Source organism: Artemia sp. Qi Xiang Cuo, chromosome 20, assembly GCF_049724085.1.
Source record: "Artemia sp. Qi Xiang Cuo chromosome 20, ASM4972408v1, whole genome shotgun sequence".
NCBI classification, from domain to species: Eukaryota; Metazoa; Arthropoda; class Branchiopoda; order Anostraca; family Artemiidae; genus Artemia; species Artemia sp. Qi Xiang Cuo.
This window is the reverse complement of record NC_142813.1, coordinates 9,354,881-9,368,574: the sequence shown is the minus strand read 5'-3', so window position 1 is coordinate 9,368,574 and position 13,694 is coordinate 9,354,881. Positions and strand designations below refer to the sequence as shown.

General features: G+C 34.2%; 1 protein-coding gene across 2 annotated transcripts in view; it reads left to right on the top strand.

The window, feature by feature from the left end:
- The window catches only part of LOC148939851 (uncharacterized), a 112,963-nt gene that overhangs the window by 2,568 nt on the left and 96,701 nt on the right, over nt 1-13,694 (top strand). The window contains exons 1-2 of one of the 2 annotated variants that reach the window (XM_089105762.1): nt 4,179-4,325; nt 7,424-7,520. In XM_089105762.1, the coding sequence (XP_088961888.1) occupies nt 7,446-7,520 (75 nt within the window). In that variant the 5' untranslated portion in view covers nt 4,179-4,325; nt 7,424-7,445. Of the gene's footprint in view, nt 1-4,178; nt 4,326-7,423; nt 7,521-13,694 lie in introns of those variants that run through there. The other variant, XM_089105761.1, reaches the window with a different exon arrangement.

The following is a 13,694-nucleotide window of genomic DNA, read 5'->3' as shown; positions in this document are numbered from 1 at the left end:
TTTTTATCTTCAAAAGCTTTAAATTTTTCTCAAAAAATTCCACATGATTGTTTCTTTTGTAAGGATGTTTGTGTTTAGGTGGCGTACCCACTTTGATGGGTTCATGCTCTCTCTGGTCAAAATAATTAAGCACAGTGGTTTATTCTAAATCACAGTATACCTGAATTTGTAATAATTGTCACCATAAAACGTTTTTTTCTTTATTTCACTAGACGTTGAAGGTTCTGGTGATGCTTTTAGGATTCTATCCATTTAGTTATAACAAACAACCCACATAAATACGCAAAACAAGTGATTTGCAGTCTTCAAACATAACAGAACACAACACAGCTGCAAGTCCTTCATGCTCACAAATCACTGTTACTCCAACTCAAAGGCACCTAATACACAGTCTGAATATAAAACCTTAGTTTCATCTCCAAATCGTTTCCACTTATGATGGTCTTCCCTCCGTTTCCACTTGCTTTGCTGTCTTGCACTCAACTACCATGGCCACAGTCAACCGTCCTATTTGTCGCGTGAAGCTTAGAAAGGGTACTAGTTCCAAGTGTTACCAACACATAAAAACATATTTGTTTGTTAGTTATTATTTGGCCACATATTCGGTTTGAAATTACGTGTTCTGCACAATTATGTACTTACATCCGAATCCTAATAATACAAACGCCTAAAATTTATGTATGGATTACATACTTTTAACATGACAAAAAAGGGTTGGGGGCTCTTGAAATATTTTTGGATACTAGGGGGATTGTGCTATGAAATAAGTTGAATAAATTAAGAAAGGAATTAAAAAGTCAAATTAGAAAAGTTGTCCGAGCCTACTATAAAAATAAAATTAAAAACTTGCGCCATGATAAACCAAAGAACTGGTACTCTGCAATTAAAAAACTTACCGGCAAGAGTCAAGAATAACTAAATTTTAATATAAATGAACCTCCAAAGACCACAGCCAATGAACTCAATAAGCTTCTGGATTCTATTGTCCTGAGTCTCCTACCACTATTTTACACATTTCAAGATATTCCTGATCCTTTTTCACTCCCACATATTTCTCCACTTGAGTTTGTAAAAAAAATTGAAAAACTAAAACGATCAAGCATTTGCCCTTTAGATATTCCTGTTCCTCTGATTAAAGCTTTCAGGGATTACCTCTCATAACCCCTATACACCCTGTTTAATGAAATTACCAAATCTGGACAGTTCCCTCAATATTGGAAACAAGGTTTTATTACCCCAATCAAAAAGAAAAATGGGAAGCCTGGCTTTGATGGCGTTCGTCCTATTACCCTCGCCTCAATTTTTTTCAAAATTGTATGAAAATTTTCTCGCAGACTGGCTTAAGATGAAAGTCCTCCCCCTCATTGATGTTAGACAGTTTGGTAATCTCAAATCCACGTCAACTTCTCATTACCTGATCCATCTTGTTGATACCATGGGTAAATTACTTGAAAAACCTAATACTTAGCTTAATCTGATTTTTATTGATCTTCAAAAAGCTATCGATTTGATTAACCACATTTTCCTCATAGATAAACATATAAATGAATTCCACATAGAGACTTTCCTGGTTAAGCTCGTTGCATCTTTTATCTCTAATAGATCTCAAGCATTTAAATATCTAAATGGTTTCTCAGATCATCTCCCCATATTTTAATGGAATTCCTGACGGGACTATTCTAGGTCCTCTCCTTTTTTCTCTTATGATTAACACCCTTTCAACCCTTTATGACAATAGGTGGAAATTTTTCGATGACTTGACAGTTTTAGAGATATGTCATAAAAACATCTTTAGCAACCCAATGGGCATACTCCAAGATATTGCCTGTGAGGCCTCCTCCCTTGACATGGCAGTTAACCCTTCTAAATCCGCAATAGTCTCAGTAAGTTTCCTTAAATCCCCTCCCTTTTTCTTGCTCCTATTCCTCCTGAAACCTCCGTCACATCTCTTAAACTCCTTGGTGTTACAATTTCTTCCAATTTGAAATGGGATGCCCATATAAATAATATCCTACGACAAGCAAACTCCTCGCTTTCCCTCCTTAAACTTTTAAATAAATTTAGTTGCCTGCAATCACATTTATTACAAGTATCCATTTCTTTTATGCGTCCCATATTAGAGTGTGCTTGTCCTGTGTGGCACACTTACCGCTCAAATCAATTTCAAAAAAAATTACCAATGTCCAAAAGAGAGCTCTAAGAAATATTTCTAAATAGAGTAAAATACCATATTTGCATTTATTAAATATTTCAAAACTAGAGACCCTCAAGAAACGAAGAGATAATTTGTGCCTCCATTTTGGTAAGTTGGCACTTTTGAACCCCCGTACTGCAAACCTTTTCCCTGAATACCATGTACCTGATAGAAATCGTCCTCCACAAACTGTGTCCCAGCCTATCCCCAGCTTATCTCCCATTTTTTGTACTACCTTGCGGTATAAGAATTCTTTTATCCCTTTTTTTACTGATATTATAAATATTTGTTAATTTGTACATAAATTTTATCTTATCTCTTACATGATAAAAAAGAAACAGCTCGTTTTTCTTTTTACTCTTTTTTTTTGTTCCCTATCCCCTTTTTATGTTGTTTTTTAAAAATTTGTTAATGTATATATTTTTTATTTTTTCAGTTTTATTCGTTTTTATCTTTTTAACTAGCTGCAATTTTGCGGATTTTATATAAGTGACAAACGATTCATACACATTCCGATATTTTTTTTATTTTTTTTGCACTGGTTTTCAATTTTTTCGTTGTTATGCTTTTGCTAAGGTTTTCTTGTTTGTTTGTTTTTTTATGGACTTCGAAATTCGAATTCGGCCCTTCAGGGTTTGTGATAGTAATTTCTCGAAATAAATATCTATCTATTATACTGACAAGCTTTTAAAACATCTCGTTTAACTGAATGCCGTTGCTGTCCAAAGTGAAGATTTCTGAATCTTCTGACATCTAATAGAAAAATGTAATATTAACATATATACAGAGTTAATGCCTGCTGACTATAGGCATGAGAAGGTGTATGCTTTTGTGCTTAATTTCCCTGGTCTTGTGTTGATAGTGAAACTATATTCTTGAAGAGACAGAGCCAATTGTTCAAGGCAATGGTTGCTGCCTTTCTCTGAGTTTAGCCATGCAAGAGGACTGTGAACCATCACTACCTCAAAGTGTCGTCCATGTAGGTAGTAGCAGACTCATGAGAGGTCCCAAACCATTGCAAGACATTTTTTCTGGATTGTTGCATTGAGTTTCTCTGTTGAGCAGTCTTCTTTAAAGGTAACAAATTGAATGCTTTCCATCACTGAAGGACTGGGACAGCATGGCTTCAATTGCTACGTCAGAGGTGTCAGTTTGGAAGAGGAATGTCTAGAAAAGTCAGGGGGGATAAAAAACTGGGCATGATCTGAGCCTACATTTCAGCAGACTCAAGTTTGCTGCAAGCTCAGCAAACTAAGCTCATACAACACATACTTCATCTTGAACTCATGAAAATAATGTCAAATGGATTGTAACTTTCCTATAGACTCTTTTTATGAGAAAACAAAAACAGTAAAGGTTTATATTTTTGTGAAAAACGTCTGCAGACTTGAACAAACAAATGTGGCAATGCTACCTGACAGATGCCCTTTTCCACGAAGCTGTTCTGCTGGGAATAAAGTATGCAATACAGATCTATGAAAATGAAAAATACTCTTTTTACAAATAGAAACAAAATGTTTTTGCAGACATAGGATTTCCCTTGTTTGCACATTTTACATAAATTTGCTATTTTATTCTTGAATGTACCATTACAATTCCAAAAAAAAACATTTAACTAGAGGTTTTTAAGATGTCATTTCTTTTGGGATTCACTAGTTATTATAACTCTTTTTCACATGCAATCAGTGATTTTGCATTAAAATTAAGAAATAACTGTAGTGTGTTTGGAATATCTCATATAGAATGATGGTTGTTTGAGCTGCATCTTGAGCAGAAAGGTTTAGCCATAAAGTAGCATGTGAGGTGGCCATTTTTGTGGCAGTTAAAGCACTGTTGCAGCAAGAACTTAAACGATTCCCTAAATAAATGCTTGTAGCTGATAGGCATGAAAAAACACTCAGAGTGAAAATCCACCTCAAAAGACCGGGAATTACAACAATGTTCAATTTTTTACAGTTTGGAATCTTTTTTCTGTCTCATATCTACAGTGGTATTTAGAAGCACAGCAATATTTGAAGTACTAAGGACATCAAATTGAAATTGTTTTGCCACCTGGCCTTATCTTAGGTCTGTCCATACATGAAAACCATAATTGTCTATGATTTTTTTTGGTTGTTATAAAATATTAAAGGTAAGATTTTGTATGTAGAGTTTCACCAGTATTGCCAATCAAAACCAAGAAAAACAATTTGCGAAAACTAATTTGGTAAATTCGATAATACTTTTCACATTTGAAAATTCAATGATGTCGCAAAAACTTGCAAATAAATTATTTAAAAGATATGCTTTCAGTTTTCCATTACGCAATATTTCATATTTATTCTCCATGTTGTAATCTAATTTTTGTATCATCTATCTAGCACTAGCTAAACTAGCCAAAGGGTGATTTCAATCTGTCTTTGTTACACTTAGACGTGTTTTGTCTTTATTTCTTTCATTAGTTTCTGACTGAAACAATACATTTAATATTTGTACTTTGTGTGATACAAATTAAGTAATAAAAGTGATACTTTTGGAATCAGAATTTGGAAAGGATAAATATGAAAAAATAGAATCTGGATTTTTACACAATTTACTGCCAATTAATAACTGAGTTTTCCTTCTGCTGCAGCAATTTTGAAAGTTACATTTTCTTCCACGATTTGGTATTTCTTTTCGCTCATTTTTTTTCTGATTTCAACACACGATCCTAATTTTTAAAATTAGCATGCGCTTGTAACAAAAAAATAATATCTTATTCTTTAAAAAATGTATTCCCGGGTTTTCCTAGTTCTTTTAAGACGCTTACGGTAGTGTAAATTTCCACTTCAACAATTTAAAGAATTAGTTTTCATTTTTGTGTCCTTTTTTATTCTTCTTTGGTAACAAGCACTTGGACTTGCATCATTCAGTATACTTATGACTTTGAGGTTGGTTGTATGCTTCTCCATAGCATTGATTTTTATTATTCCAAGGGGGAGAGGGAAACTACTTTGGATTTTTCAGAAGGGTAAAACAAGGGATGCGTAAAATCTTGCTAGCATTTCCCCGCAATTTAAGAGTATATACTCGGCAGGTACCCCTATGGCTCTTAAGACAGGACCCTCCCCTTCTTGTGCTTGTCTACCCTTCTTCTTACCATTTTAAATACATTTTTTGCACGTTGTCGCAACATCTTTTACAAGATATTGAGCCTTCTGAAGAAGTCATCCATTCCCTTGTAAATCCATCTCTCTTCCTGGAATGGGAGCTCTGCTTCTAGCAACAACTTGAAATCTTCCTGAAATTTCAGTTTCCAGGTGGTTTGTTTAAGCCTGGAAGAAATTGCTGTCGACTTTCATCAGCAATGTCGACTGTCGGGCACACATTATTCCACAGTTGTCATCCCTCCAGAGAATCATTGCTTGGCTCTTAATCTTCAGAAATATATATATATATATATATATATATATATATATATATATATATATATATATATATATATATATATATATTTATATATATATATATATATATATATATATATATATATATATATATATATATATATATATATATATATATATATATATATATATATATATTTATATATATATATATATATATATATATATATATATATATATATATATCAATATCTAGGCTATATCTATAACATTGTTGTAATCTTTTAGAATAAAATACCTGAATCTCTTTATCAAAACAAGTATTTTCATAGTTTTCATTGGATCCATGATTGTATCTCGAGTAAGGAATTCGACCACTCTATTTGCAAAAATTTCAGTCTTTGCCATTGAGCATGGCAAATGGCATATGTGCCATTGAGCATGGTTCGAAAATTTAGCATTGTGTCCCAAAAAAGTTTAGTCCTTTTGTCAATTTCTGCACAATTAACATACAACGTAGTCTAACAAGTCAAGTCTAGCATAATTGTCCAAAACAATCAGAGATGTTACCATTATAAGCTAAATGAAATGAATAAATAAATTTACACCGAATTATGAATTCAAAATATTGCAAAAATTTTAGTAATAGTTATTCGGTCTTTACAGATTGACACCTCTGAAGAGTCAAAACTAGAGCTGAATTCAAGAATGTACTATATATTATAAAAAGCCTTAATCTGACTGAGATCTATTTAAACCTTTACTGATTAGATACCAAAACAATAATGCTAAAACACTAAAAGTTCAAGTAACATTTAAAAAAACAGAGAGGATTATTTCTTGTTCCATAAAGTGACTCTCTTTGTGGAAGTTTTCTTTCATGTCAAAAATACTTTCCGTCTCCTTAGAAAAAAAGTCAACACTTTTTGCCAAAAGTTTTGAAGTTTAAAAAAAAAAATTTGGAAGTTTTTTGAAATTATTTTTATTCGATTTTTTTTTATATCATAACCTCATGTAGAAGTAATTTAATATTTTTTTTGATTCTTTTCAAGATGCATAATAATTTTTCAAAAAGTAATACAAATTTGAAAAATGAGACTTTTTCTTCTGACTTAACACAAATTTTGTTTTTTGGAACTTTTAAAACACATCAGAGCATAGAGAAGTATTTTAGTTTCAAAGAACGTAAATGTAGTTGAAGCAAAGGCATTGTAAATCATAGTTGTAGTCATTATTCGCGTTTTTTTTTATGGAGACATGACAAATTGTATTGGAGATATGACAAATATGACACAGTGTGTTTTTTTTGTATGGAGATATGACAAATTGTATTGGAGATATGACAAATACGACACTTTGTTTTTTTTTGTATGGAGATATGACAAATTGTATTGGAGATATGACAAATATGACACAGTGTTTTTTTTTGTATGGAGATATGACAAATTGTACTGCAGGAACTTTTTACAGGTTTGCATTTTGAGCTTTAAATGTGTATTTCCAAACGATGATTTGGATCATGAGAATGGTAGGCCAAAGACACCACGCCGTAATAGATTAGTGCCACGCATGCACTACTAAAGTGCATGCGTGGTACATCAATAGGCTATATCCATAAAAGTAAACCAGCAAACTGGGGGACGATCCTCAAAATTTCTGGAGTTGTGGAGTAGAAATTTGAAATATACTGCTGAATATCTTTTGGTTAATTTTGCGTATTGTGTCTTACCTAAAGCTTATTTGACTGTCCCCAGGGAGGAAGAAGACCAGGTCTGCCGATTTTTCCCCCAAATCAAATACTGAGCATGGACCCTATAGTAGACCAATTTCTGAAGAAAAACAATTAACTATTTGACTTTCTTAGGAAGGATCAGCGGCTCTTGCAAATGCCTCTGCTTCGAAGATGTTGCTGTTATTTCCCCTTGCGGAGAGCATCAGTTACCCTTGGAGTTATTGGGTTTGTAAGTATATCAAATGGACATTTTTTAGATATTTACCAAGTAGAAGATTCAGCGCTAAAGTGAACCAAGTTTTCTTTTATCTCTTTCAATTTTTTTATTCTCCATATACTAGTACCAAATATAAACTTCAACTTTAGTTGAGTGGTTTAAAGAATATGAACTTAAAATATTTACGAAGTAGAGGATTAAGCATTCAGTGAACGTAACTGAAGTTAGTTACTTTTCTGGTACCATGAAGGTAGCTGACAATTGTATATGAGAGTAATTGTATATTGTATATTTTAGCTAGTCTGTTTTTAGTTCTATATTTATTTTTTGTCTATATTGTTTAGTTTTAGATTCTATTTTTTTCCTTTACGCTGAAGATACCTTGTTTTATACGGGCAAAATATTCGTTGGATTTTTTGTTCTCTTCGTTTTCCTTTATTGGCCATAGAACCGTTTTCTCATTTTCATATTGTCATTATTGTCATTTTATCTTTTTTTCAATTTCTTTGTTGTGTCATGGCTTGCCAGTTCGGCTTTAGACCTCTAACGATTCCCATTATATACTGAATTACTCTGTTTTTTGAAAGGTACATGTCAAAAAAGGTTTAACTCAATTTTTGAATTAGTTTTAGAGTTCCTGGAAAGATCCAGATTTAAAAGAAAACTTGATCAGTTTAAAAGCTGACATTGTGTATTTTACAGAATAATTGAAAAAATTTAATAACATTAACTTACAATTTAGGGGGTAGCTTCGATCAAAAAACAAGAATGTCATTTCAGCTTTTCTTGTAAAATTGAAATTTATGAAGCAAAATATTAGTCAGTACGAATTTCTCCAGTTTTCAAAGCTGTCACGTGACAATTGAGGATATTCAGACGTAATTTCAACATTAAAGTGTCCTGCACGATGATTTCAAGTTGAAGATATTTTAATGATGGAAATATCATTATTGATTATAAATTCATTTGAAAAATTGAAGTGGAGAATGTGATACTGTACTGCAAGAGGAGCTACTCGGATTTAGTAATAATCAGAAGCTGGACGTGAAATTTAAAATTTTACGTCGACGTGGACTTTACTGAAAAAAATATAAATGTTCTTACTTTTATAACTTTAATAAATCAAGCAATATTAACATTTTGATTTTTAAATATTAGTATATGTATATTAAACTGACAGTGTACATTCATTTGTATTTTTTTCAGTAAAGTGCAAATTATGTTCTGGCCTTGGGAAGGCGTACGGGTTTTGAGCCCAACTTATGTTAGTTTCTGCTCGTTTTGAGTCTGACTCGGCTATTTATTGTAATTTGTGTTCGTTTTGGGTTTCATTTATTTATCGATGCTGATTTGCGGTAGTTTCCAGCTTCTTAGATTATTTGATTTTATTTTTGCTCATTTTTTGTTTAATGGAGTTCTTTACTTTTCTTTGAAAAACTTATTTTGTGGAAAAAGTTTTTTTTAATTAATTTCTGTTCGTTTATATTGACATAGTCGTTTCAGAGAAAAAGAAAATCATACTTAAATCTTTTCTTTTTTTTGAGACGTTATAGTTTGGCTATAGTTTGGAGTGCTAATGTATGCTGGAGAAAAATTTTCAACAATTTTTAACAGCATACACCCTTTTGAAAATCTGGACACAAATAGTAGTGTTTAATTTCGTTTCATACATCCTCTAGTTGACCTGAAATGGAAAACTTGATGACATTCGCAAAAAAATCTGCTTACTTTCTTTGATAGCTTGGAAACACTTACGCTATTTTGATTTGGTTGAATTTTAAGAGCAGAAGTAGCCCCGAAAGTTTGAACATAATGCCCTCAGTTTTTCTTGGGATACTAGTGAGATGCCTTATTGGGAATTAGCATTAACGCAGTGCATTTTGATTTAATCTAAGGCAAAATTTAGTTTTTAGACATAAAGGCAAATGAAAGGGTGGGCGTGGGAGGGGGATTAGTTGCCCTCCAATCACCTTCGACTATTATAAAGGGCATCAGCCCTTTCTATTTTCAATCAATTAAGTCCTTTTCGAAGTTCCTACGACAACTCCTTCGATATGAAGTGTCCTGGTCTAAACAACAACAACAACAAAAATCATACATTATACCCAAATCGATCTTTACTATAAAAATTTCAAGCCTTCCAATCACTTTCAACTATTAAAAAGGGCACTAGGCCTTTCGATAACCAATTGAAGAGCCTTTTTGAGTTTCTACGACAACGCTTTCTTTAAACACCTTATATGCCCCCAGGGCATAAATTACAACTCTTACCCTAAAGGCTGTGAGGGTGGCTGTCATCCTCCAAGACATGATTGCCAGAACTTTCTACTACGTTACACAAAATGGCTGTTTCAAAATTTTGATTGGATGTGTTTGGTGGGCGTGAGAGGGGCGTTAGTCGCTCTTCCATCACTTTCAACTATTAAAAAAGGCACTAGCCCTTTCAATTTCTAATCAAATGAGCCCTTTTAGATTTTCTGTGACAACGCTTCCAATAAAACCCTTATATGCCCCCAGGGCATAACTTACAACCCTTGCCCTCAGGGCTGGGGGGAGGGGGTTTTCGTCCTCAAAGAAATAATTTCAAAAACTTTTAACTACGTTGAATAAAATTGATATCTCAAATTTTTGATTGGATGTGTTTGGGGAAATGGTGGACGTGGGGGAGGGGGGGTTAGTTGCCCTCCAATCAGTTTTGACTATTAAAAAGGGCACTAGCCCTTTGAATTTCAAATCAAAAGAGCTCTTTTTCAAGTTTCTACGACAGATTTCAATAAAAACTTATGTGCCCCCAGAGCATAACTTATGGCTCTTGCCCTTAAAACTTCTGGGGGGGTGCGCTGCTCAAAGATAAAGTTTTCAGAACTTCAAATTATGTAAAACAAAATGGCGAACTCAAAATTTTAATCGGATTTATGGGGAAAAGGTGTGCGTGAGAGGGGGATAGTTGTCCTCCCGTCACTTTCAACTATTAAAAAGGGCACTAGCCCTTTGAATTTCCATTCGAATGAGCCCTTTTTCAAGTTTCTATGACAGATTTCAATAAAATCATTATATGCCCCCAGGGAATAACATATAACCTTTGCCCTGAAGACTGTGGAGGGAGTGTGCTGCTCAAAAGGATAATTTCCTGAACTTTTAACTACGTTGAACAAAATGTCTATCTAAAAACTTTATTTAGATGTGTCTTCGGAAATGGTGGGTGTGGAGGGGGTGTTAGTTGCCTTGCAATCACTTTCGACTATTTAAAAAGGTACTAGCGGTTCTAATTTGCTATTGAATAAGCCCCTTTTAAAGTTTCTATAACAGCGCGTTCTATGAAAACCTTATATTTCCCCAGGGCATAACTTATAACCCTTGTCCAGAGGGTTGTGGGGGAGTTTCCTCTTCAAAAAATATTTTTTATATGTGGAAATCAACTACGCTGAACAAAATGGCTATCTCAAAATTTTGATTGGATGTGTTTGGGGGAATGATGGGTTTTTTTTGGGGGGGGGGGCTAGTTGCCCTCCAATCACTTTCGACTATTAAAAAGGGCACTAGCCCTTTTTAATTTCCAATCGAATGAGCCTTTTTTGAAGTTTCTAAGACAACGCGTTCTATTAATACCTTATATGCCCCCAGGGCATAACTTACAACCCTCGCCCTGAAGGTTGTGTGGGAGTGTCCTCTTCAAAAACATAATTTACTATATGGAAATCAACTACGCTGAACAAAATGGCTATCTCAAAATTTTGACTGGATGTGTTTCGGGAAATGGTGGGCGTGGAAGGGGTGTTAGTTGCGTTCCAATCACTTTCGACTATTAAAAAAGGCGCAAGCCACTCCTATTTCCGATTGAATAAGCCTTTTTCGAAATATCTGCGACAGCTTCTTCGATACGAAGTGCCCTGCTCTAAAGAAAAAAAATAATAAATAATACATTGTGCCAACATCGTTCTTATATGCCTCCAGGGCATAACTTAAAACCCTTGCCCCGAGGGTTGTGGGGGAGTGTCCTCCTCAAAAACGTATTTTCTATCTGGAAATCAACTACGCTGAACAAAATGGCTATCTCAAAATTTTGATTGGATGTGTTTGGCGGAATCATGGGCGGGGGGGGGGGGGCAAGTTGCCCTTCAATCACATTCGATTATGAAAAAGGGCACTAGTCACTCCAATTTCCAATCGAATGAGCCCTTTTCGAAGTTTCTACGACAACTCCTTCGATACGAAGTGCCCGGGTATGAAAAAAAATAATACATTGTGCCAACATCGTTCTTTACTTAGGGCAGCGCTAGTGAAGCCAAATATTGATAATTTGCTGTCAGTCAATTAAGTACATGTCTCCCACTAGAATTATCACGATTCTGGGATTGCCATTGTAGAAGTTACGTTACGTTGTTGATTTTTTATTTTAGTTTTATTTTGACTGTCACCATATTATGATGTTATATGAAAACAACAATAATTGAAAGTGTAATAATTAAGTATTTGAATCAATAAAACACAACAAAATACACTTGATTAGCCTGTTAGAAAAGTGTGATTCAATTCCGTTTGCTAGGGGCTATAATGAGTGACAGGTTGAGATGGTTAGGGCACGTTCTGCGGATGAACGATGACAGATTGCCAAATATCGCTGTTATTGGCCAACCGTCTTGGGCTAAACGGACTGAATATCATCCGTGGTTCGGGTGGGAGGATTTGGTAAAGAAAGATTTAAGGGAAATGAAAATTTTTTGGGACGGTGTAAAAAGGGAGGCTTTGAATAGGTAAGGATGGAGGATAGTAGTATCCCTTCAATCTGTTTAAGCGGTGCCCTATCCCATTATTTTAAACGCAGCCCTATTCTATTACTTTAAGCGGGCACATATCCGAATGTGCTGTTGGAGCTGCTAGTCCTTCGTATCCGGCTAAAACCTTCTAGAACAGACCTAAAATTTTTCTGGGAACAATATGTGCATATTTGTCGGTGAATGCATTCAATTGATATAGGCGCTGCCATACACTTAATGTTTTATCTCAATTTCCGGGGCGATAAGAAATTTTTTGGAAATGCATGCCAGATATTCTCTCTGGAACATTGCCATCATTCTGAGCGCACGGTACCCCTTTGTGTAAGATATCGCAGCCAAATATTTTGATATAAAAGAATGACCGTCCAAATTATTTTCATTAGATGAACTGAGCTTAATCTAACAAGATGTCTAAACGGAATCTTAACAAGGACTCTAATATAGAAGAGGTTTGTGATCTATATATTTTCGCTGTATGCTCACCAGATGGGGACTGTTTCGTATACCGTTTTGGTTTATTGTCATTTTGTATTCTTAAAAATATCACATGTGATTTTTTTTTGTTTTAAGTATATTTAATGTGATTGTAAGACATGAAAAAAAATTACAAATTTCAGTTAAAAATCCAAGTCCAAAAAAGTTACCCCCCGTCCGAGGGGTATGGATACCTGTTATGGTCATTACGATACTATATCTATCCATTTCTCGTTCACAACCAGAAAAAATATTTTAATGGGGAGATCGACCCTGTCGTACTCATAACACATATTCTACTAATATTCATGTTAAGGCTTGGGTTCAATCCAAGGCTTTGATAGTTCCATGGACCAATACAAAAGTTTAAGAATAACGAGTAGGCCGGGTTTTTTTAACTTATGATTATATAAGATTTTCAAACACATAAAATTCAGTAAATGCTCTTTTTAACCGTTCCCATGAAAGATCCAGGTTCAAAATATTCCGCGGACTGAATTCAATAGCTCAATAAAGGCTAGTAGGGAGGGGTTATTATAAAACTATAGATGATATGCATACAATTCGGTAAGTAAAGGGGATTATTAATGTCATTTGATAAATCGAAACTGTATAAGAAGCAGTCCCCATCCGCTAAGTATAACAACGAAAATGTATAGATCACAAACCTCTTGTATATTAGAGTCCTTGTTACGATTCTGTTTAGACATCTTGTTAGATTTAGCACATTTCATTAATGAAAACAATTTGAACGGTCATTCTTTTATATCAAAATTTTTGGCTGCGTTATCTTAAACAATAGGGTACTGTGTGCTGGGAATGATAGCAATGTTTCAGAGAGAATATCTGGCGTGCGTTTCCAAGAATTTTCTTATCGCCCCGGAAACTGAGATAACACCTTATGTGTATGGCTGCGATTTTATCAATTGAATGG